General features: G+C 38.5%; 1 protein-coding gene across 1 annotated transcript in view; it reads left to right on the forward strand.

Moving 5' to 3' along the window:
• Window positions 1-25,236, forward strand: part of HHLA1 (HHLA1 neighbor of OC90) — a 74,868-nt gene that overhangs the window by 45,671 nt on the left and 3,961 nt on the right. Inside the window, exons 12-14 of the mRNA XM_056821021.1 lie at window positions 1,862-1,936; window positions 19,426-19,582; window positions 23,930-24,012. Coding sequence (XP_056676999.1) covers window positions 1,862-1,936; window positions 19,426-19,582; window positions 23,930-24,012 — 315 coding nt within the window. The remainder of the gene's footprint in view (window positions 1-1,861; window positions 1,937-19,425; window positions 19,583-23,929; window positions 24,013-25,236) is intronic.

Consider the following 25,236-nt stretch of genomic DNA (forward strand, 5'->3'; position numbering starts at 1 on the left):
CCTGCAACAGCAGATCTGAAATGAACAAACATCTTCAAGGCTCATGGGCCATATGACTGCCCCTTGCCTAATGTCAAAATGGTGACCCATTTGACTTCTGAAGAATTCCTTTAGGAAATATTTGTGAATAATAAGGCAAAAATTGCTTGTCTGAAGCCTGCACACTTGGCCACTAAGCATATCTTCTGGGGCCATTCAGACCAAAGTCTAATACTTTTTCTAAATAATGATAAAGAAATAATGTAGGCAGCACCCAGGTGACTTAGTGGATTGAATGCCAAGCTCAGAGACAGGAAGTCCTGGGTTCAAATCAAATTCCCTTCCTCTGTGACCCTGGGTAAGTCACCCAACTCCCATTGCCTAACCCTTACTTCTCTTCTGCCTTGGAACAAATACACAGTATTAATTCTAAGAGAAAAGGTAGGAGTTTAAATAAAAAATAAAGAATCTAACAGCAGTGAATTATACTCAGAAAAAAAAAAAAACTTTTACTAAGCATATAGGGAAGAGAGACCAGAAAGACTGAAATTTAGTGATCTCTTCCCACAGAGCTTTTCACACACAGGTTTTTACACATCCCCAGCACAAGGAGATAAAATGAAATCCATCAAACAGCAAAGGAACAACAAAGAAACTATGGCTACCCTAAGTTCCTCTCATTATTTACATTCTTTCTCTCATCAGCAAGATCCTCTTATGCAGTTAGAACCAAGGCTTTCTTATGCTAACAATGATATTTTTTTTTGTTCTTGAAGTCATTTACTGCTTCCTCAAATTAAAGTTCACTGCTTAATTAAGAATTAAAACTCTTTCACAACCTTATTGAGAACAAGCCTTCAAAATCATAAATTTTGAGCTTCTTGAAGGACAGGGATTGCCCTTCTTTTCTATTTATTTTCCCAAGCACTTAGGGCAGAATCTAGCACATAGTAGGTGTTTAATGAATATTTATTGCCTGACTGACTAACAGTGGCTGTGTTCACTCAAAGTCTCTTCACCAGACATATTATCCTTCATATGACATAGCAACTAGCCTAACCACCTGGTTCAGGTTGTGTGGCAGTTCATTCATTTCTTCTTGAAATATGGATCCCAAAATGGGTCTTGGTACTCTGTGTGTGGCAAACAAAGGTATCACCTTCCTCATTTTAGACACAAGATAGCTATAATATACCATTTTATAAGCTCATCCTTTTAGGAATGACACTAGAAAGCATTCAGAAGATAGCCACCAGATTGATAGATTTTCAGTCTTTGTAATTAAAGACTCAATTGAAGGATTGAGGATTAGCCTGGGAAACATGACTCCACAGAGATTTAGAGACAAAGGGGACAATAAAAGCAATTTAACCTAACCCTCTCATTTTTGAGATAAAGGAACTGGGCTTTAAAGAACACGTAAGTGATTTAGCCAGACAGAGCCCATCTTCAAGTATTGGAAAGATCATTATATTGAAGTGAGATGAAATTTGTTGTTTGGCATCAGCAGCCCCAAACTAGAAGAAATGGACTGGAAATTGCAAAGAGGCAAATTTATTCAATAAGAGGGAAAACTCTCTAACATTTAGAGCCATTAAAAAGTTGAATGGACTATCTTGGGAAATAGTGGGGAGTCTCACTAGATTTTTTCAAGCAAAGGCTGGATAACTACCAGTTAAATGTGCTTTACTGAGGATTTCTTTTGTTTTGAGATTAGATTAAACTGTTCCTGAGGTCTCTTCCAACCTTGAAATTCTCAATTCTCTTATTCTATTTCTAGATGACCAATAATGTCTCATCCAAATCAAACTCCTATGTATTTATTTATATTTCAAGGCAAGCTTTTTCATTGTTTTAAATGAACTACCCTTTTCCTTTGCAGTTTACTTTGCTCCAGCATTAATATCTCCCTCTCCGTCTCAGCCATCACCTTTCCCCAAACTCCATCTTGCATCAAGTAAGTATCTGCTAAAATGGCCTTAGCTCCTTTTCCTTGGGCAAAGCCATCATGTATTAAGATTTAGCATTAAGTCATTAGACAATTGTCTTTGTAGAGTCTGTGATCTAACTACAACCAAGGATTGAATGTTCACTTAACTGGTGGATAAATCAAGTAATGGTCAGGGCATTTTCCATTCATTGACAATATAAGGGAAAGCCTTTAATTTTTAGGTGGAGTCAAAAGAAGTAATAAGAATTCCAGATCCATGTACTTATGAGTAGTTCAAAGAATGGTACATTACTTCTTCCCTCAGAGACTAATTTTTCTTATCTGAAAAATGAGAATAATATTTCCACCACCCCATTTACTTGACAAGTTTGTTATGGGAAAACTAAGGCATTATAGTAATATGTGCTATTGTTATTATCCTTGGGGTCTTGTCCTCTTCCTCTACAAAATGTGAATCATAATATTTGCAGCACCTACCTCCTGGGGTTATTATGAGGGAAGTTCTTTACAAAGACAGTGTTTTTAAAAATAATTTTGAATGATCACTTATCTCATTATGTTGAGACTTAGATGTGATATACTTTGATAAATCCATGATCTCTCTAATGTGATAGGGCAACTTCTATCAGTATAAAATTCATAACCTAGCCACATCTTCTCATCTTGGGCATGGAAGGCTACCTATAATTGTAATTCTTTTATGAACATGACATTCTACAGTTTGCAAAAAACATAGGATCACAAGGATAATATTGGTGTTTAAAAATCAATTTTTTCAATAAAGAGAAACTCGGGACCATTGAAAGGGCTGCATAATTTCCCAAATGAAATCTAGCACTGTTCCTCCCTTTTATTCAAACTTGGACTCTGACCAGTGTCTTATCTTTGATGGCTATCCAAGGTAAATCTATAGACTGAATCAATTGTTCATCCAACTTCATAAATTTTGCTAGACAACATGGAAAATGCACAAACTTCTCAATGTCATCAGCAAAGGAAAAAAAATCTGGAGAATTCCAAAATCTATTGGGAATCCCTCTGCCATTTGGAGTCTATGCAGGTTATTCCCCATGATGATAGCAAAGAGCTTTGGAAAAGATATCTTCCTGGTTTATGCCTCTGTTGATTTTGCAACTCAGAAAATCATTGAATCACATCAGCTCTCTAGTTGTAGATATTTAATTCATTAAGCATTTATTGTGTCAGTTACTACTAGGCATCCTTGTCAGTTATTCAGTCAATAAATATTTGTTCATCTCCTACTCCAGGCATTGTAGGTGGCACAGGAGATAGAGCCTAGGACCTGGAATGAGGAAGACCAGAGTTCAAATCTGGTTTCAGACACTTATAGCTGTGTGATCCTGGGCAAGTCACTTCACCCTGTTTGCCTCAGTTTCCTGATCTATCAAATAAGTTGGAGAATTCTCAGAAATAGAAAACCACTCCAATATCTTTACTAAGAAAATCCTAATTGGGGTCCCAAATGATTGGACATGAATGCAACAACTGAACAGCTAAACCATAATTAAACAGAGTTAGACTGTAATTAATTGTATTAGAGGTCACAAAGAGTCAGACAGGACTGAAATGACTGAACAACAACAAGCAAGCACTATGCTAAGTACTGGGGATACAAAGAAAGGAAAGACAATCCCTTCACATTCTAATGGGGAAGACAACATATAAATAATCATGCCTACATAAAAAAAATAGTCACAATAACTTGAATATTATTAACACATAGAAGGCACTGATATTAAAGGATTTGGGGATTGACTAGTTGTTATATGCCAAAAAAAAAGTCTGTGCTATATGTGGCTAAGGATTCAAAGACTAAAAAGGAAAAAGTCCTTCCCATAGAGTTTACATTTTGCTTCTTTTAATGGTTTCTCTGTCTTCTTGTGCCTAGGCAGATTGTCAGTTGCCTCTTCTTGCTGCCATAGTTGACTGATTCTAGCAGATCCCTTGTTCCTTTTGATGTACTTCTAATATACTATAGGTTAGGAAGTCAGATAAGCAAATTTTATCACATTATGTATAAAATTAGCACTTGTGAAGGACATTTTGAGTCAAATTCTTGCACTTGGAGCAACTACTACTAGGTTGTAGAATGCATAGAGTGCAAATCCTGAAGTCAGGAAGACTCATTTTCCCTGAGTTCAAATCTGGACTCTGACACATACTATCTTTATGACCCCAGGAAAGGCACTGCACTGGATTTGCCTCAGTTTCCTCATCTATAAAACAAACTGGAAAAGGCAATGACAAAACTTCTCCAGTATCTTTGACAAGAAAACCCCAAATGTGATCATGAAATGTTGTGCCTGACTTTAGAAACAGCTGAACAACAACAATGGACTTCGAGTGCACAAAATTTATAATTCATTATATCTCAGATGAGCTTAAATTGTTTGTCAAGATATCTTTCTGTAGGAAAGCCTTTAGAGTTGTGTTTTGTTCTATAGCCAAGTGATTTTTTAAAAATATAGATAGTAAACATATATGGATATCTATTTTTTTAATTTCTCCATTGCTTATTTGATCAAGAAGATGTCATCATCTGTAAAAGTCTCTCTGTTACTTTATGGTTTTGATTATTTGTTTTTAGTACCAATAGGATGGGAACCATAGCAGTGATTTCATGTTAAGGAACTCCTAGATAAGGACATTCTGTCAACCAACATAGGCTGATTCCTTCTTTGCAACTTGTAGTCTTAGAGAGTTGCTTAGTCTACAGAGTGGTTAAGTGACTTCTCCAGGGCCACACTGTCAGAATTTGTGGGAGGCAGGAGGACATGGATCCAGGTTTCTATCTGCCTGTCTTTTCTTAATAATACTATGCATAATTTCCCTTCCTCTGAAATTCTGAAGTTTGATTCCCAATGACTATAAAATTATGCCACATTCAACATCTCCCTCATGCATTTTAGCCAGGTTCATGGAATTTTCCAAATTTAATCTTCTTAGCTATCATTACTACTTCCATACATAGCAAATCAGAACACCAGTGTTTGGAGTCTGAGTGTCTTGGTTTCATTCCCATAAAAGATAAAAATAGATGACTCTTAAGATGTTCATTCCACTTCTTTTTGTTATCCTACCTCCATTTTCATTTATCAATACACCAAGGAAAATTTTGCTTAGATTGAGTTCATGCCAAAACAGTCTAAAAAGTTCATTTTTCCTCCTATCACTATTTTTAAAAGCATTTTTGAAGTGACATGGCTCATAATTTTCTACTATCATGCCATATGGTTTTTTACTGATGTCCTTTTATTATTTCTCCAAAATGCCTTCCCCTTCTCCTACCAGAGAAAAATTCTTTATAACAATGTTAATAGAGAAAAGGGGAAAACTATGGGAAAATGTATACAAAATATAACATGTTTGACCTCCCAACTCAGCAAAGGAGTGGGATGGGGGTGTCTTCTATTGCAGTGTTGATTTCACGAAACTCCAATAAGCAAATGGTCTGACTACGTGAGGCCTAAAGTTGAAAAATAATCTTTGACTTTAGTATTGGAGTATCTAGATTCTCATCCCTCCTTGGCTACTTACTAGCTCCATGACTTTGTATGAGTCACTTATTTTCTCTTTCTTCACCTAAAAAATGGAAGAATTAAATTGCTGGTATGGACATTTCCTCCTATGCATCACCCTCTATCTAATCTATAAATCCAATTTGGAAACAAAGCACTTTGAAATGTGTAAAAATCCTATCCCAGTTCTGGAGATGATGATGCTAATGATGATAGTGAATGGTGACGATGATTGTTAAGTTGATTATGGTGATGATGATGAATTATTATCATCATGATCAGGTCTCCCCGAACAGTACAGAAGCCTTTATGCTATAAAAATCTGAAAAATCCACTTTTGTTTCTTAAGGAAGATGTGCTTTGGGAAAGCCTTTCAATGACTGGGCATGTACACTACAAAGAGCAATGGATTTAGAGTCAGAGGAACCAGGATAATATCTCAATTCTGCTACTTAATACCCCATCAGAGTAGTCTTGTAAAAGTCGTTTAATCTCTTTAGGACTTAGTTTCTTTACTTCTTTAATAACCTGTTACAATAATTAGTTCATTTTAAGGTTAAACAAAACCTCCTAGACTATGTTAGATAAAAAGATATGAGTTCAATAGCAATCATTCAGTTGGGAAAATTCCTAATATTTAGGCAGAGATTTCACTCTCTGCTTTCATTAACATCTATATCTATTTCTAGTTAACTTCTATTTATCCTCTTTGTGGTAGAGGTAAAATTCAGGTTATTAGAAATATTTGAATAACAAAAGAGAAGATTATATGATAATGTAGAATCATATTATATAGTGTAAGAGGTAGGAAGTTGTGTGATGGATAGAACACTAGACCTGAAGAAAGAAGAGTTCAAATACAGCCTCAGATATATACTAGTTGTGTGACCTTAGGCAAGTCACTTATTTTCCTCAGTATCCTCAATTATAAAATGGGAATAAAAATAATACCTACTTCTTAGAGTTATTGTGAGGATCAAATGAGATAATTAAGTGGTTAGTACAGTGCCTGGAATATGGTAGCCACTATATAAATGGTTATTCATTTTCCCTTCCACAAGAATCCATCAATCAGGCAATATACATTTATTTAATGTCTGCTATATGCCAACCATCCTGTTAAATTCTGGGGATATGGAAAAAGAAATAAAATATAATCCTTGCCCTCAAGAAGCTTACAATCTTATGGGGAAGACAATAAGCAAACAAATATATGCAAAGTATATATAGGATAAATAGGAAATAATTAGCAGAGGGAAGACACTGGAATTAAGAGGGATTGGCAAATGCTTCCTATAGAAGGTAGGATTTTAGTTGGGATTCAAAAAAAGCCAGTAAATCCAAGAGGCAGAAATGAGGAAGAGAAAGCATTTCAGGCAAAAAGGATAGTCAGAGAAAATAACCAGAGCAGAACAGAGAAATTTAGTGTCCTATTTATGGACCTGACAGGAGTCCCAAGTGTCTTGGGACTAAAAAGTATGGGGGCAGAGGCAGGGAGAAGGGAGAGGGCTGTTAGGTCTAAGAAGAGTGGAAAGGGAGGGGGGTATGTTATGAAGGGTCTTAAACACCAAAGAGAGGATTTTGGGTATGTTCCTTCATGTTCGTGGAGGTGATAGGAAGTCTCTGGGGTTTAGTAAATTGAGAGGAGGAAGGATGACCTGATCAGATCTGTCCTTTAGGAAAAAACCACTTTGACATTTAAATGGAGTCTGGTCTGGAATGGGAAGATACTTGAAAGAGGAGATACACCAGTAGGTTATTGTAATAGGGTCTCTGAATATAATCATTGGGGTCTATGGATATATGGGGAGGAGATGTTGGGGGAAGAACAGACCTGTTCTTGATACTTTTCTCAGTCCTTGAGTATTTGGATATACTGATGATATCAGTTTGAGTCTGTTCTAAGACTCCAGTAGAACCAGTAACTTTCTTCAAGTATCTCTGTTCTCTGCCATGCCTAAGTTCTCTCTTTTCTTTTACCTTTATTGTTTAATATTTTTTAATTAAATTAAAATGTTTTGGTTACATCATAAGTTCAAAACTATCTCCCTTTCTTCCTGTCATGCCCTAGAAAAAGATACCATACATACACATGTAAGAGTGTGTTTGTGTGTGTGTGTGTGTGTGTGTGTGTGTGTGTGTTGGGTGTGTGTGTGTGTAAAACCATACGATGTATACTTCTGAGTTCTTTCTCTGGAGCTAGACATTCACCCTTATTCTTCAAGCCCCTTTCCGTCTCACTAATTGCCCTCAACTCTTGGTTCAGCTCTGTAGGACCCCTGCTACTTCCTTTCAACTTCCAGATTCTCAGAATCTCCATCTGATTATGAGATTGTTCATTCTTTTTATACAACTTTCTCACTGTGATTAAGCCTTACACCAATGGCTTTTATTGATTCAAGAGTTCAATAGATGCTGTTTGTACTCATTTCTAATTAATTCATTTGATCAAGAAGTGTTCTTGCCTGATAAAGGTAGTTACTTTTAAGTGGAGTGTACCCTTATATTTGTAAAATAAGAAAGCCGAACCAGATGAGATCACTTAAAAACTAAATCTAGGACTGCAAAGTGTATACTAATGAAGTTTTCTCTTCTCTTTCTTCTCCATGTTAGTGTGATACAAGGAACAGAAATTCCCCTTGTGTGTTTCTGAGGCTTTCTTAAAAGCAGCTTTCATTCTTTCATGACAAGAGAGTATTCTTTAGAAGGTTAGAGAGAGAATGTCCTACTTGGTACCTCAATGGTCAATGTTACCAATCTGGCTAAAAGAAGGGGAACCTTCCTCCCAGGCTCCCCAAGTTGCTAAATCTTTTGTCTTCTCAAAATCTATTGGAATACCAGAACTCATTGATTTTGCCAGACCTACAAAGCTAAACCTCACAAAATGACTGCACAATTTTGCTTTAAAGAATTAAATAAGCATTTACTAAGTATTTACACTGTTCCAAGTCCTCCGCTAGGTGCTAGAGATATAAAGACAAAAATTTAAAGGCTCCTGCCCTCAAGGAGCTTACATTCTTTCAGATTATATACAGCATGAATCTATATAATCATGTACATATGTAGATATAGATATAGATATAGATATACACACAAAATGCATACTTGATCATTTTGAAGAGGTAGCACTAATAACTAGGGAATCAGGAAAGTGATGCTTGAGCTGAGTTTTGAATAAAATAAGGGATTCTAGGAAGTAGAAGGTAATTCATTTGAGGCATTGTGATTACTTGGTGGTTAGGAGATATATATATATATATATATATATATATATATATATATATATATATATATATATATATTCTGCCTGGTGAGCTGAGCTAAAAGGTGATCAGTTGGACTTTCTCTAATGGCAGTTATAGGTAGTTATAGGGTAGCTAGTTAGGCAATTTCTCTCTCTCTCTCTCTGTCTATATATATCCCAACCACCAACTAATCACCAACCCACACCACCAGCAAACAACCCCCAGTAATCAATAGCAACCCCCAACTACTAACTACCCAATTGACTCACTGACTAACTCACTCACTGACCAACTCCCAACCAACTGCCCAACCAATCACCAACCCCCTCTCAGACCTCATGCTGGTCTTTTATATCCCCTTCTTACCTCACTTCCTGTCTCTCTGGTTTCTACTTCCTTTCACTGTGGGCTGGTATATCTTTACACATATCTATAGTAAAAGGACCTCCAGATCCCCAGTTAAATTAGAGAATGGGATTAAGAATTCCCTTTTACAGTATGAAGAACCCTAAGAAGGCACATTTCATTAGCTTATGTAGTAGATGAAAGGAAATAGTATATTATAAAGCTCAGAGCTAGACCTTCAAATGACAAATGGAAAGTATTGTATTTTAATCAATAAACTTTATTAAGTGCCTATTATGTATCAGGTGCTGAGTTAAATGCTGAGGAAAATGGCATGATCAGATATGATCTAAAGAGAGATGTATTCAAAGGGAATCATCAAACTACGTTGCACAGGGGATGAAATCTTCATTCAGAGCTCAATCACAGACATACCAACTTGGAATAAATTAAACTACCAAAGCAGATGATCCACCAGGGGAATCATTAGCTCAACAACCCACATTCATCTACTTATAATGACTTCTTTTTTTTATTGTTGTTCAGACCTATGGTTTCATTAGTGTAGGAATTCCCAAGTAAGGAAACTCCCCCTTCCAAAGTAAATGAGCATCTTCTCTGACATTTATAGACTTAGAGTGTGACTTAGAGAACTAAGTCATTAAGTGAGTTGTCCAGGGTTACACAGTCAGCACAAGTCAGAGACCGAACCTATGATTTCATAAGTATGGGAGTCTTCTAGGTGAGGAAATGCCCATGGAGGGCAGCATCTTCTCTATAACTTATACTCTTAGACAGTTACCTAGATCACTGAGGGATTGACTAGCTGGGTCAGCTAGTATTGAGAGAGGCAGAACCTGAACCCAGGACTTCTGACTCTTGAGATCAACTCTTTACTTACTTTGTCAATCTACCTCACTATATCTTTATGATTTTGATATCATAAAAATGTAACCCTTAATAATAATCCTAGAAATAGAAGGCTCATGGGAACATGGACTAAGCATATCCACAAAGTTAGGCTGCCACTATTCCCTCAGGCCACCTGGTAGAGAAAAGACTCCTTGGGCAGCCCAATGTTTGCCATTCTTGTCCACAATGAGAAAAGAAGAGCAACTTCCTCCTCTTTCTAGAAGAGGTAGGCAAGGGCAAAGTCAATGCTCAATGAAATCCTGCCACTCCCAGGCAGTCTAGGTCACCTGTTCAGACCTAGAACCTCATCAACTCTTTGGAAATAAGGTCACAGGGTAAGTGAGAAAGAAAGGATCATCTGACTCTCGTGAAGTGAATAGATTGAGTTCACCCCTCCTTTAAGGCCCAAAGTATTGAATCAAGAAAGTTCTGCCCTTTTGCAATGACAGGAAGAAACTTTCTCAGTGGGGAACCCATCTGAGAATCATATCCACTGATGGGGAGGAGGGGAAGTTTATTTTATCCCTTTCCTCTCCGTTCAACCTGATAGCATCAAGTACCAACCATTAATCAAAACTGAGAGAGACTGAGAACTAAGATATCAGCTGGCATGCAATAACACCTAGGGAAGAGCAAAGCTGGAGAAATCACAGAATACTCTCCATTTAGTGTGATGATAATTCACCATCAAGCCCACCATAGTCAGTGTAAATCAGAGACTGAACCTATGATTTCATAAGTATGGGAATCTTAAGTGCCTATTATGTACCAGGTGCTGAGTTAAGTGCTGAGGATACAAAAAGAGACAAAATACAGTCTCTGCCCTCAAAGTTGTAGGCAGTCTGGAGAGGGAGCCACCATAGTTTATACCAAATATGGAGAAGCAACAGATAACCAATAACACTCATATATGTTCACCATTCCTCAACCACAGAACTCAAAAGTTTTGGTATCCATTTTGGTAATAATACAAATAGAACAAGATACCCAAAAAGCTTTTTCCCTTACAACATTTGTGTGATGTCAATAAACTAAGGATTATTATTCTCATAGTAAAGCTGAATAATCCTGGGTTGGAGAAAGGTAGAATGACTGCCACATGGTTACCAGACTAGTATATTTGTGAGAGGAGAATAGAACATAATGCATCACAGGCTCATAGATCTAGAACCCAAAGGGGCCTTCTTAGATTTGTGATTAGTCCAAATCCCTCACCCAAAGAAGTTAAGAGATGTGCTCATCCATTATCACACAGCTAGTAAGGAAGACAGCTGAGACTTGAATACAGGTCCTGGCTCTAAATCCAACATCACCAATGCTGTTTCAAGTCCCCCCTTTCTTCTATTATACCTTCTGAATTGCTTCATCATACCTGTGTCACACGACAAAGAAACCATCTTTGCTAGTCAAGGAGGTATTCAATCCTCAAAGCCATTTTTAGTAGGGGTTTAGAGGTGCAAAGTCCAAGGAGAATCACTCTAGATGGTTATTCTCTATCCACACCTTTGCATTTACTATCTTTTTCCAGGTGAAATGTAATTACAAAGAACATCTGGAGTAGATGATCGCTTATGGTAAGAAGAATCCTAGTGGACGATCATGAGAATAATAACAAACTAGCACTTCTATGTAACTTTCACTCCTTCATAGATGATCCTGTGGTTACTTAGCAACCATGTTACATCCTCCAGATCCTATTCCACACATACCACTCAAGCTAAAGGCCTAGCCTCAGCTCCAAACTATGTGAGGTTACTTTTTTTTTTCTCATTTGATCTTCACAACAACCCTGGGAGGTAGGGGCTTTTATGATGCCCACTTTACATATAAAGAAACTGAGGCTAAGAGAGATTAAGTTACTGGCCCAGCTGGGATCACACATATAGCTAATAAGGTGCTGTAGCCAGATTTGAAGGAGACAGTTCAAACAGTGGCATTCAGCTTGAGAGGTGTGTGTGGAATGGAAGCTGGAGGATGTAATATGGTTGCTAAGCAACCATGGAATCATTTACATAGAAGGGAAAGAGACCTTTAAAGACAAGTGATTATTTCATAGGATTATAGATTTAAAACTAGAAGGGATAATAGAGAATATTGAAACCAATCTCATTTTTTACAGATGAGGAAACTGAGGTCTAAGGAAGCGATATGACTGGCCCCAGGTTAAAAAGATGCTAAATGCTAGATCTAAGATTTGAACTTGCATCTTCTGCCTTTTCTGTTTTATGCCTCTTCCATTTTGAACAAAATGAATAAAGGAACCTCAGAACACTTTTATTACTAGATGACAAGGTCACCTCTTTTCCCACAGAGCTGAAGAGCTTCCACTAGCTGGTATCCTTACAGGGAGAGGCCATGCTCCCTTCCAGTTCCCTCAGGCCATCTTAGGCTATTCATCAATAAAGGAATTCCTCTTTTAGTCTCTTTCTTCTGGTAGCTAAATTCTCCAGAGCCCACTTTGCATTTACAATTCAAGCACCTCCCCTCCAAGGCAGATTGATAGCTCTAAGGATTACACTCCAATTCCATCCTGCTGTTTTTCATAACCCTCTCCAAGTTCTTATATTTCTGATAACACTGTTTCTGACATACCTGTCATTTATCACAGGCTGCAGAAGCCTTCCATCTCTATAGAGAGGGAGGCTGAGGAGAGGACAGGGAAAGAAGTTCATTCTTCTCTCTGAGCTTACTTGGTTCTGTTAAGGTCTTCAGAGACAGCTTTAGCTTTGTATTTTAAGGAAGATGAGTATGAAATGTTCAGCCCCTGCATCTGGAGCCTCTGGACTGTTCCAGTAATATGATAAACTTCCAAAACAGGCAACTGAGAAAGAGACATCAAGCAATCAGTCATTGCCCTCAGGGGGACACTTTCTGAGCAAGCAAAGATAATAAGGCAGCTGACTTATATAGCAATGATTAGATTAGTATCCCCAGTTTACAGGCTAGAAAACTGAGGAGCAGGGAAAGGAAGTGACATCCCTTTAATCCTTATAGCCATTAAACTTCAGAGGACAAAATTAAACTCAGTGGAATACAGACTCCTTCTGTGAAGTAACTTTCATTTCTGAAGCATGAATATTTCCATCTCTAATATGTGTATATATACATATGTAGTTCAAATATAGGGTCCCCCTAAAACTCTTAGTATAATTTTAATCTTTAAGTTGTTAAATTTCAGGATAGTTTTAAACTACTGAAATTTAAAACTATAGCAAGACTTTTAAGTTACCCTATACCAGTGATGGTGAACCTTTTAGAGATCAGGTGCCCAGACTTCAACCTTCATGTACATGTCAACTTCCTCGACCTTTCCCCAGATAGGGAAGGGAGAAGTACTCCCACTGGGCTGCTGGACAGAGGAGCAAGTCACATGAGAAATGTCCTCTGGCAAATGTGGAGAGGGGGAAGGGAGCAGCCATCCCTCTCCTAAAGGAGTCTGCAAGGGTGTACCTGTCTTAGGTTGACCAACAAGGTCTATACATTCTTATTCACCAATGAAAAAGATAACATTACATTCTTATTCTTTGATTAGTGTATTGAAATTCTTAGAATCATATATTTAGAAATAGTTTGGATAGAAATATCAACACCCCTATTTCATTTTCTTTGATAGACTCATATTACCTTACACATAGTAGGAACTCAATAATTATTGTTAATGTTGAAATCCAGCTCTTTCCTGGCCCAAGCTGAGGGGCTCTTTTCACTCCAGCATGCTTCCTCTAATAGATTCAAGCCCCTATATCCTTACCCAGAGCAATCTCACTGCATAAATAGTAACATAAGGCACAACTTTACCTGGACAAAAGAGCAATGAAAGGGATGAATGAAAGAACTTCTTCAGGTTCTCCTATTTCTATGAGGCAATGAAAAGACATCTATTTTATAAGAAGGATGAGAGGGGATCAGAGAAGACCTAAGTGAGGTCTTCTCAATCCTTGAGGACTAAGACTATTTAACTTTTTGTATCCCCAGTGTTCTATCACAGTACCTAGGATCTGGACCTAAAAATTCAGGGGTAGAGGGAACTCTTCTCTACCAATGCAAGTTGGCAATTTCTTGGAACATTAAAAAGTGAAATTAATTGCCCAGGGTCACACAGGCATATGTGTCATAGGCAGGACTAGAACCTGGATTTTCCTGACTCTGATGCCAGCTCTCTATCCAACATACTATACTGCCTTTCCATCACATACTAAGTACTTGAGCACCTGGTGGCACAATGGATTGATTATCAGGCTTGAAATCAAGGGAACTCATCTTTCTGAGTTCATATCTGGCTTCTAACACTTAGTAGCAATATGACCTCTAGGCAAGTCACCTAACCCCAATTGCATCAGTTTCTTCATCTGTAAAATAAGCTGGAGAAGAAAATGACAAACCACTCCAAAATCTATGCCAATAAACCCCCAAACATAGTCAGGAAGAGTTACACATGATTACAATAACTGAACAACAACAACAAAAAGTAGACACAATAAATTCTGCCTAATAGCACTATCACTTATTAGTGATATGCCCTTAGGGAAGTCACTTAATCTGAATCTGTTTCCTCATCTATAAAAGCATAATGGAGAAAAGATTGGAATTAAAGTGAGTTTGAATCTCAGTGCTTCTCCTTACTATTCTTGTGACCTTGAGAAAAGTCATTCAACCTCTGGGCCTTAGTTTCTTGATCTGTCAAACATAGAGATTGGATAAGATTACCTGTAAAGTCCTGCCCAGAGTTAAACCCAAGATCACATAAATAATAATAACTGCTTTATCCAAGACTAGACCTTAATGATGCTCAGTGGACTCTTAAAAATGGTCATCAGTGTCAAATTATTCCTTGCTGTTTAAATCCCTCCAGATATTTGGCCCCCAGAGCATAGATCAAGTTCAGTGTTTTCTTATAAAACTCTCCCTTTTCTTTTTTTAAAATAACTTATATGAAAATGTTTTATAAGACAAAGCACTACATTGGTTGTAAGTTATTATTAATATCTTCATGTTAAGCAGAAGCCTGTAGGTGGTATAGTGGATGGAACACTGGCCAGCCTGGATTAGAATTCTGCCTCAGATGTTTACTAGGTAGCCTTATTTTCCACACCTGTAAACTGAGGGAATTGGACTTGATTCCTGGGATTTTTTCTAGCTCTACAAACTGCAATATACTCATGGAAGAATAAGGACACAATGTTAATACTTTCCATTCGTGTATGAAAATGCATCGGCTAGCTCAAAAATCTTACTGTAGTCTTAAGATTAAAATTATGCTACACTTTAAACTATTAAAGATGAAAATTATACTAAGATTTTGAGTAGACTTTGAAATGAGCATCTGAGGTCAAATTTGCCCTAGAGTCTTTACAGCCAATGCACCACCTAACTGCCCCAACAACAAGAAATTATGTGTATGTGTGTGTATGTGTGTGTGTGTGTGTGTGTGTGTGTGTGTGTGTGTGAACTCTGGCATGTATTAGTGATAGAAATAACCACATTGATAGTAAATGGTCTGCTGTACCAGCAATCCAGAAAGACAAGTTCAAATCCAGTTTCAGACACTTACTAGTTGGCCAAGTCATTTAAGCTCTGGTTACCTCAATTATCTCATCTGTAAAATGGGGATAATAGTAGTACCTATTTCCCAGCCTTATTATGAGAATCAATGCAAGGTGGTATTAAAAAAAAAAAACAAAGACTTAGCCCAGTGCCAGGAACTTAATTGGCGCTGTATAAATGCTTATTCCCTCCCTCCTCTTCCCTAACCAATTACCTTGTACTTACTTTGCATAAATTATGTATTTACTTAAATGTTTATTCCCTCTCCTCCCCCTCCCCCACCAAGTAAATACAATTACCTTGTATTTACTTTACATAAATTATGGATCTACTTAAATGTGTCCAAATTTGTTTCTCTCTCCCATTCCCAAAAGAATATTAGCTCCCTGAGAGTAGAGATTATTTTTGCCTTTGTATCCCATTACTTGGCACAGATTAGAATCTTAATAAATTTTTATTGGCTAATTGAATAATGAGAACAATAGTACTTGTTCTTCTTTAAATACAGGAGTGTGCTAGAAAGTCAATTGTTAAATTTGCAGTGTCACCATTTATGCTTCAAACATTATCAAATACTACAAATCAAGGCTTTACTTATTTGTTTTGCTGATTGTCTAATCCAGAAATAGGGACCTTTTAGACAGAGTGTCCAAACTGCACCCTCACACTACATGTGAGCCTCCGCAAAACCCTAGACAGGGGAGGGAGGAACCACTCCCTTTGGGCTTCTGGGCACATGGACAGGTAATGTGAAAAATGTCTTCAGGTAGGGTGGAGAGGGGGGAGGGAGCAGCCCCCTCCAGCAGGTGTGCCATAGGTTTGCCAAGACAGGTCTAGGCTTTAAAAGGTGATGGAATGAACAACTAGGTGGCTCAGTGGATTAAGAGCTATACCTAGAGATAAGCAGTCTGGGTTCAAATCAAAGCCTTAGACACTTCCTAGCTGTGCGATCCTGGACAAGTCACTTGACCTCCATTGCCCAGCCCTAGCCTCTCTTCTGCCTTGAAACCAATATACAGTGTTGATTCTTAAGAAAGAGGTAAGGGTTTTTCTCTTTTAAAAAAATGATGGAGAAAAGCAATAATACAGATTAAATTTAAAATTTGTATCATGTAGACATTTTGAAGGACCAGTTGGTAAACAGTTACTGGACTATCCCTGATTAAATCCCAGAGTGGTTGGAAGAAAAAATAAAAATAAGCAAGGTACTATATCAGCATAAGCCATCTGAATGACTAAAAGGAAGATGTGTCCAGGTTTTAATTCATATAAACACTAGCTAGGATTGACTAGTGCCTGCTTTAATAGTATCCTATGTTCCTAGCCCTTAAACTGCTTTCTGAAAGACTAAACTCAAACTCTAGCCTTCGAGAGTTCCCCAGGTGACAACACTCCCAGCATCACATTCTAATTCGGTACACATTTTCTTGGACATGACCTTGAGTTTTTTGCTTGTGGTTCTCCCCACCCATCCTCTACCTATCAGATGAACAGCCAGAGCTGTCTCTCTTTTCGGTCCAGACAGTTTCCATAAGAGACACACTGTTACAAAGCTATCTCTTTCAAACTAATTGCTCCCTTCTCTACTTCCTGCCAGTGGATGCCATTCTATATTAACTTCGTGTCAGCATCAGGCAATCAGGCCATATTTCAACAGACTGTTATTAATCCAGAGCCAACCTGCATAACCCTTCCTTTCACATACCATACGATGGCCCCAAACACGAAATGAATGAGCCTTTAAGACACAAAAGTGTAATTATTCTGCTGAAGAGACTTTCTCCTTTTTCTAAGCATTCTACAGATATAAGACCCTCTAGAGGGAGAACCTCAGAGTGCATCAAGAGAGGCAGGTGAAAATGAAGGAAAATAAAGCCAGTACGATTTAATACAAAGATCAATCAGTTGACATATTTATTAAACGCCTACTGGGCAGCTAAGCACCGTACTGGGACTAGACAGGAAAGCAATATGTTCATCCCAGACCTGCCACTAGTTCTTGTCCTCAGTTTCCTCTTTTGTACAATGAGAGTTAGACTAAATGATCTCTAACCTTCTTGCTAGCTTCATTTTATTTTATTTTTTATGCTACAGTGTACATGGTGGGAAACTAGTGATTCAGTGGTTAGAGTGCCAGACCCGGAGACAGGAGGTCCTGGGTTCAAACATGCCTCAGACACTTCCTAGCTATGTGACCCTGAGCAAGCCACTTAACCCACATTGCCTAGCCTTTTCTGTTCTTCTGCCTTGAATTTCTAGTGATATTGATTCCAAGACCTAAGGTAAGCATTAAAAAACAAACAAACAAACAAAAAAAGCCCTTAAAGCAAAGTCTAATGGGAAATTCTGCCCACTCACTTAGTAGCTACTAGAAATAATTTAGAACGATGGCATTTCCATTGAGTGTGATATTCCTAAAACATAGGGTTGACCATTTCACCCCCCTAATCAATATACTAATTACCTCTAGGAACAAATTTAAACTCCTTTGCCTGGTATTTAAATATCTACAAGACAAGGATTCACATTACTTTTCTGAGCTTATTCTATGCCACCATCCCCTTCATAGACTGTCATTCAGTCAAACTCTTCTTCCTACTATTCCTCACTGCATTCTGTCTCTTCTCTCTCTGTCTCTGTCTCTCTCTCTGTCTCTCTGTCTGTCTGTCTCTCTCTCTCTGTCTCTGTCTCTCTTCGTCTCTCTGTCTCTTTGTCTCTCTGTCTCTCTCTTTCTCTGTCTGTCTCTCTCTCTGTCTCTGTCTCTCTCTCTCTGTCTCTCTCTCTCTCTCTCTGTCTCTCTGTCTCTCTGTCTCTCTGTCTCTGTCTCTCTGTCTCTCTGTCTCTCTGTCTCTCTGTCTCTCTCTCTCTGTCTCTCTCTGTCTCTCTCTCTGTCTCTCTGTCTCTCTCTCTTTTGGCTCAGTCTATTCTCCACTTCTGAAGCACAGACCCTCCTCAGGTCAAAACTGAGATCAAATGCTACCTCCTCCATATGGTCTCTTCTATTTCCATAAGTGGGTAATGCTTTCCTTCCTCCTGCCCAAATTACCGTGAATTTATCCTGTGTCTATGTATATATATATATATATATATATATATATATATATATTCACATAATGTGTATGAGTGTCTACTTATATATTGCGTGTATTTGCATATAAATATGCATGTATGTGTGTGTTATAGGCAATGAGGTAAAGCAGTAGCTAGAGCACTGGGCCCAGAGTCAGGAAGACGAGTTCAACTCTATTCTCAGACACTTACTAACTGTGCGACCCTGGGCAAGTCACTTAACCCTGTTTGTCTCAGTTTCCTCATCTATAAAATGAGCCAGAGGGGGCAGCTGGGTGGCTCAGTGGATTGAGAGCCAGACCTAGACATGGGAAGTCTTAGGTTCAAATCTGAACTCAGACACTTCCTAAATGTGTGTGACCCTGGGCAAGTCACTTAACCTCCCATTGTCTAGCCCTTACCACTCATCTGCCTTGGAACCAATACATAGTATTAATTCTAAGATGGAAGGTAAGGTTTTAAAAAAAAGTTAGAGTTATCCAAAAGTGGGATGACTTGTCTTAAGAAGAAGGGGGTTTCAAATCCCTCGACATCTTTCATCAGAGGCTAGATGATCACTTGGTCAGTAATATTATTGTAGGAGGGTTTCTTATGAAAGTAAACTTTATATAACTGATCTTTGAATTCCTTTTCAATAGCTCCAAGATCTCTGGATTTATGAGATTTTATATGCATTCATGAGATTGCTTTCCACACCAGCCCTATTAGGAATCTCTATTTTACAGATGAGAACAAATCTCAGAAAGATTCTAGTGGTGACAATCAAAATCATGGCTAGCCAAACACTGTCGATCTTCTAATGCTATTTTCATTCCACTCCACTTCTCTGTATGTCCTTCAGGATGTCCACAGCCACTGCTTAAAGACAAAGACATGATGACCTCTCCTCTCACCCTTAGCCTCCAGAAAATAAACCCTTGTGTCATGGAACTATGCCGATTTTTTCAACAATGCCTCTGTCTTGGTCAAAAGCAATATCCAAGAAAAGATACTATGAGGTAACCCTGGTTGCTATTATTTTGGGATATTTTCTTCTTTCTTCTCCTCCTCCTCCTGCTCCTCTTCCTTCTCCTCCTCCTCCTCATACTTCTCCTCCTCCAGGAAAAAAAAAGTTGCCATTTTGTTGGCATAAAATGGTGGTTCTAATCATCTTAGTAACTGCATAAATGACTTAGGTGAAGTTTCAGGAATGTTTACCTGTGACATCTTCACTTGAGACTCACAATCCAACCAAAAAATCCTAGACAATTTAAGCAGATCCAAACAACAATTATCAATTGCCTACTACTACACATCAATCGCTAGTTTCCATTGATCCTTAGAAGGCATAGTTGTTAGCACCTTCATTTCCCACCCATTCTCTCCAACCAACTCTCTCACTTGCTCTTTCCACTTTTCTTTCTCCCTTTTATATTGTCTTCTCCTTTAAAATATAAACCCTTTGAGGGCATAGATTGTCATGTGTGCTTATATTTATATCTTGGCTGCTTAATGCAGTGCCTGGCACCTAGAAGGCATTTAATAAATGTTCTAACTCTCATTCATTCATGATGTGGCTGAGGGATGCTTAGATGATTAGATCTAGAATATTGCTGAAACAATTACTGCTTGAGGATTGGCGTATTTTGGTACTCAGTCACTGACTAGTTGTAATCTAGTTATCTATGTACAAGGATAAGGTTTGAGCTGCTTTTCCCCAGATCCCATCACTAAGGCTTTCAGGAGATAGGAAAGACAAAAATGCACAGGTTTGGGAGATATTGACACGTAGGGAAAGGGAGGGAAGGGGATGGTTATTAGCAATCTTCTATTTCTTCGAATGCGACTCATGAATAGTTATAGAAGCCTTAGTGGATACTAAAAATAGCACAGGGTAATGGCTGAAGAGAAGAAGCTAGGACACCTACGAAGAGCACACAAACATGAGAAAGGAGAGAAGGCAGTCAATAGCTAGAAAATGAAGAGTTATCTCCATCCCTACCAGGAGGATCAGCCTGAAATGTTCTCTTTTATCTTAGGTTCCTATATATAAAGGCAGCTAGGTGGTGCATTAGAAAAGTGTGATATCTGGAATTAGGAATACCTAAATTCAAATGCTACCTCATCCACTTATGATCTATGTGATCCTAGACATGTCACTTCACCTCTGTTTGTCTCAGTTTCCTAATCTATAAAATGTAGATAATAACATTATGGTTGTTGTGGGAAACAACATGGGCAAAACTCTTTGCAAACCTTAAAATGAATATCTAGATATTATCATTCATTTCATATCCTTTCACAGAACTTTATCCTAAAGCCAGTTGTTTTTTCTAAAGAAAATTATGAACAGATTTAATTTCTAGCTTTACATTGGAAAAGAAAGTGAACCAAGAAGAGTGAATGCTGTTTTCAGACTCCTGTCTCTGACCCCCTGACTTCCCATCCCTCTCAGCCTAATGGAATTTGCTGAGGGATAGGTCAGAGAGGTCTCTGCCTCCCTCCTCTAAAAACATAAAAATCATAGTTCTTCCAAAGGCTAATACCAGTCATTCTCGGAGCCAAATGACTGGGTCAGTGACAGAAAATTGGAGAATGAGCCTTGTAATGTTTCAGAAAATTTTGTCAGGGGATTTTTGCCTTCCCTGAAATGCTGACATAACTTTCTTTTCACTGTGATTTTCTCTTAGATGCTGCCCTAGACAGAATAATAGAGAGGGAGGAAAAAATAAACACTCCTGTTCTATAGCCTTGGGAGCCAGACTACCTCCAAACCTTTAATATTATTTTCAAAGTCTACTAAAAGACCAACTGGAAATAGAATTGATTGATTGATTCAAACCTGTGGTTTAGTAGATTGGGAGTCAAGAGACCTGGAATAAGTTCCAGGTTTGCTATTTACTATCTTTGTAAGTGTGGACAAGTCATTTAACCCTTATAAGCCTTCCTCTATAAAATAAACTCAATATTACCAAACTCTTTAACTCACAAAGTTATTATGAGGAAAATGCTTTTAAAATCTTTTTTAAACCCTTACCTTCCATCTTAGAATCAATATTGGATAGTGGTTCCAAGGCAGTATAACACTAAAGGTAGACGACGGAGGTTAAGTGACTTGTCCAGAGTCACACACAGTTATGCAGTACCTGAGGCCAAATTTAAACCAAGGACCTCCCATCTCTAGGTCTGGCTCTTGATCCGCTGAGACACCTAGCTGCCCCATGCTTCTTAAATCTTAAAGAAATATGACAATTCATTATAATTTACCAGTTATTATAACTATTTTTGATCTATTCACTACCCATCATCCCTTGGTCTTTCAACAGATGCTCTCATTCCCTCTCTACCTTGGCACACTTTATTCGGATTCTCCTGTTTACTCTATCTAAATAAATCAGTCCAAGATGATTTAGCAAAGTCTTTAGAATTAGAAATTGAGAAAAGATGGAGAAGGGAAAGAAGAGAGATCATTCTACCTTATGGGCATTTGTGGCTCTTCTTTAAAGAAAGAATGATGATTACTGTTAAGAGAAATAATAAGGCACTTCTGGACAGTGAGCTGTGGATTTGAATTGGGAGAGAAAACATACATCGAAAAGACAGGACAGGTCTCCAGAGGCCAAGATGAAATGGGAAGATTGGTTGATGGACCAACAATGTGGGTGCAGGAAGTCCATCCTTCATCAAGAATCTAAGATTCAGGGAGGGCTGCTAAGATGACCATTTGGTTAGTTCATCCTCGGTCTTTCTATTAGAGATAGTTGCATTCTCTATTCCTGCCATATTTGGAGTCTCCCAAGCTTCCTTCTGACAGAGTTGCCCTCTTTGATCAAGAGTTCATCTTCCAGAACCTTCACCAGAATTCCAAGGACCTGGCTCAAATTTAGTGGAGCTTGGATTAGGAGTGGCTTAATGTCAGTCAAAGATATCATATGCCCTGGAAGAGTTGAGGTAGACTGAAGACAGGTCATCAGAGTTGAGTAAGTTGAAAAACTAGGAGTCTGGCCTGACCAATGTAGGGAAGAAAAAGAGTGTAAGCCAGGCCCTGAATTTATTGGATCCAGAGGTTAATAGTTGATAGCAATACATGCTCACACAGAATGGTTTGTGTTTCATTAGAGAGGCTGTTATTGATGGATGGTGATAGAAGGATTCAAATGTGGCTGTGGGATTGTTATTTCCTTCTGCTGGCCTGTGCCAGAGGGTATAAGGGAAGGAGTAGACAGCTTTCTAAAAGATACCAAGGATAGAGTGCCAGACCTGTGTTCAAATCTGGCCTCAGATACTTCCTAGCTGGGTGACCCTGAGAAAGTCACTTAACCCTGATTGCCTAACTCTTGCCACTCTTCTGTCTTAAAATTGATACTAAGACAGAAGGTAAAGGTTTAAAAAAACTAAACTAAAAGTATGCCAAGAACTGTGGTGTCTTCAGAAAAAAAAATCCTAGGTTGCAAGTGCATTGGAAGATGCCCAGAATCTGAAAGGAAGAGATCTACATTCATAGGAGTAGAGATTTGTTTAGATCTGGAAGGGACCTTAAAAGGAATTTTGTTTAACCCCTTCATTTAACTAAAGAGAAAATTGAGGTTCCCAAGAAGTGAAATGAAGGGTCTAAGGTCATACAGATGAGTCATTTATTCAATAAACACTTATTAAGCACCTACTATGTGCTAGAAACAAAGTAAATAAATGGAAGAGCCAGTATTAGAATCCAGGTCTTCTGATTCTAAATTCACTGATCTTTCTACTGCTCTACAACAAAGAAAAGGTTTGGAGAGAGCACTGTAGAAACAGAAGAATGAGAGGGAAGGTGACTAGAAGAAGGATATGGTTCAAGCTTTCTGTAGGGGGGTGTAAAGCTGTGGAGTCTGTCCAGATAAGGGGAGAAGAAGAGTTGGAGAAGAGTCCCTCCTGCCCTAGTGTGATGGCATCTGAAGAGACTCTAGGCTCAGAGTCTGTAGCTTGGGTTTGGGAAAAGAAGCAGGCAGAGAAGTAAGGGGTGAGAATTCCATTCCCACCTTTCCCATTCATCAGTGCATGGGACACATTTGCTGAGAGCTTCACAGGAATGGCTAGAGCCAAAGAAAACCCTAGTGCAGGACTCTCCTGAGTCATTCTACGGCTCTCTGGAGCCCCGAGAGCCATATTTATATGTGGCTGCCTATGCCACCTTGACAAGACACACCGAGGCCAGCTTTGTCTTATGACGTACATGCTGGGAGAGCAACCCCAAAATGAAGGCTAGGAGATTGTAATTAATGCCTGGCTAATCGAGCCTTGTCTTGCATATTTTAGGTAAGTCCACTAGGCATAAATTCCCAGTTGTTGCAAGCTCATTTCTTCATTGACTTACATTAACTCCCTAGGTTCTGCATCGAATACTATTCCTGGTTCTTGAGAAGTGCAACATATATTTGCCAGAGGGTAACAAGGATGGCTCATTCTCACAGTAAGTATACCATCTAATGCCATAATGTCCTTACTTTAGTTAGTTACCTTAATTATAATAAATCCCATTACCAAGAAAGGCTTTGTATAATAGGACTCCTATAAAATCAGTCTTGACATGATTATTAATAGTGATAAGCAGTTGGGTAGCATGATGGAAAGAACTCTAGTCTTGGAGTCAGGAAGAGGTGAATTCACATCCTACCTTAGACATCTACTGCCTGAGTGACCTTGGGCATGTTACTCAACTTTTCTTGTCTTCAGTTTGTCATCTGCAAATTGAGAAGATAATTCACAAGGCTATGTGAGGGTCACATGAAATAGCATATGAAAAGAATCTTTTAAACCTTAAAGTATGATATAAATGCTATAATTAGAATTATTATTAATTATAAAGAAAGTAGGATAATTGGTACTCTCTCAGGGTCATGTTCATGTAGGAACCACTTTTTTTTTAATAAAAATAAAAGGAAAAAGAAAACAAGCTATATATGTAACAAGGGCATAAGAGTCCTAGAATTTCTACTCAGGAAATGAGCAAAGAGAGGTTGGTGGAGTAGAGTCAGGAATTCACACAAACTCTCCCAATTTCCCCTCCCCAAACCTTTAAAGTAGCTCCAGGAATCAAATTCTGGAGCAATCAAACTGACAAAAGACAAAATGAAATAATTTCCTGCCCAAGATGGCTCAGGTGAGCAGAAAGGGTGTCACGCCAGGATTGTGGTCAAGCTTGCAGCACAGTGAGGGTCACACTGGCAGCAATGCCAGCAGCAGGTCTTGGAGGCAGCTATAACAGAAACAGCAGCAGTTTGGGCAGCTCTTAGCCCACAGACCATATAACTGGTCAGAAAGATATAACGGAGGATCTTTTTTGGTTCTGGGTTCAAGACCCTTCTGCATTGCCCATAGGGGCTGAAGTTCCAGGGTGAAGAGGAGGATTGGCCACAGGGGATCAGGGGCCCGTAGTACTTGTGGTAGTAGGGGAACAAGGTCCCTTCCTGGGTAAATGGAGAGTATATGCCAGGAAAGCAATGACTGCAGCTCTTCTAATACCACCTTGGAAGCATCAAAAGATTACAGGACCGGGAAACTTGCATCATGGAAAACCTAAAGCTTAGAAGAGTTCCCCCTTCACCCCAGGAGCAGAGCCCAACCTTAGCACAAAATTAAAAGTCAAGAAATAGGCTGTGAAAATGAGCAAACAACAATGACAATCTGACTATAC

Source organism: Monodelphis domestica, chromosome 3, assembly GCF_027887165.1.
Source record: "Monodelphis domestica isolate mMonDom1 chromosome 3, mMonDom1.pri, whole genome shotgun sequence".
Taxonomy (NCBI): Eukaryota; Metazoa; Chordata; class Mammalia; order Didelphimorphia; family Didelphidae; genus Monodelphis; species Monodelphis domestica.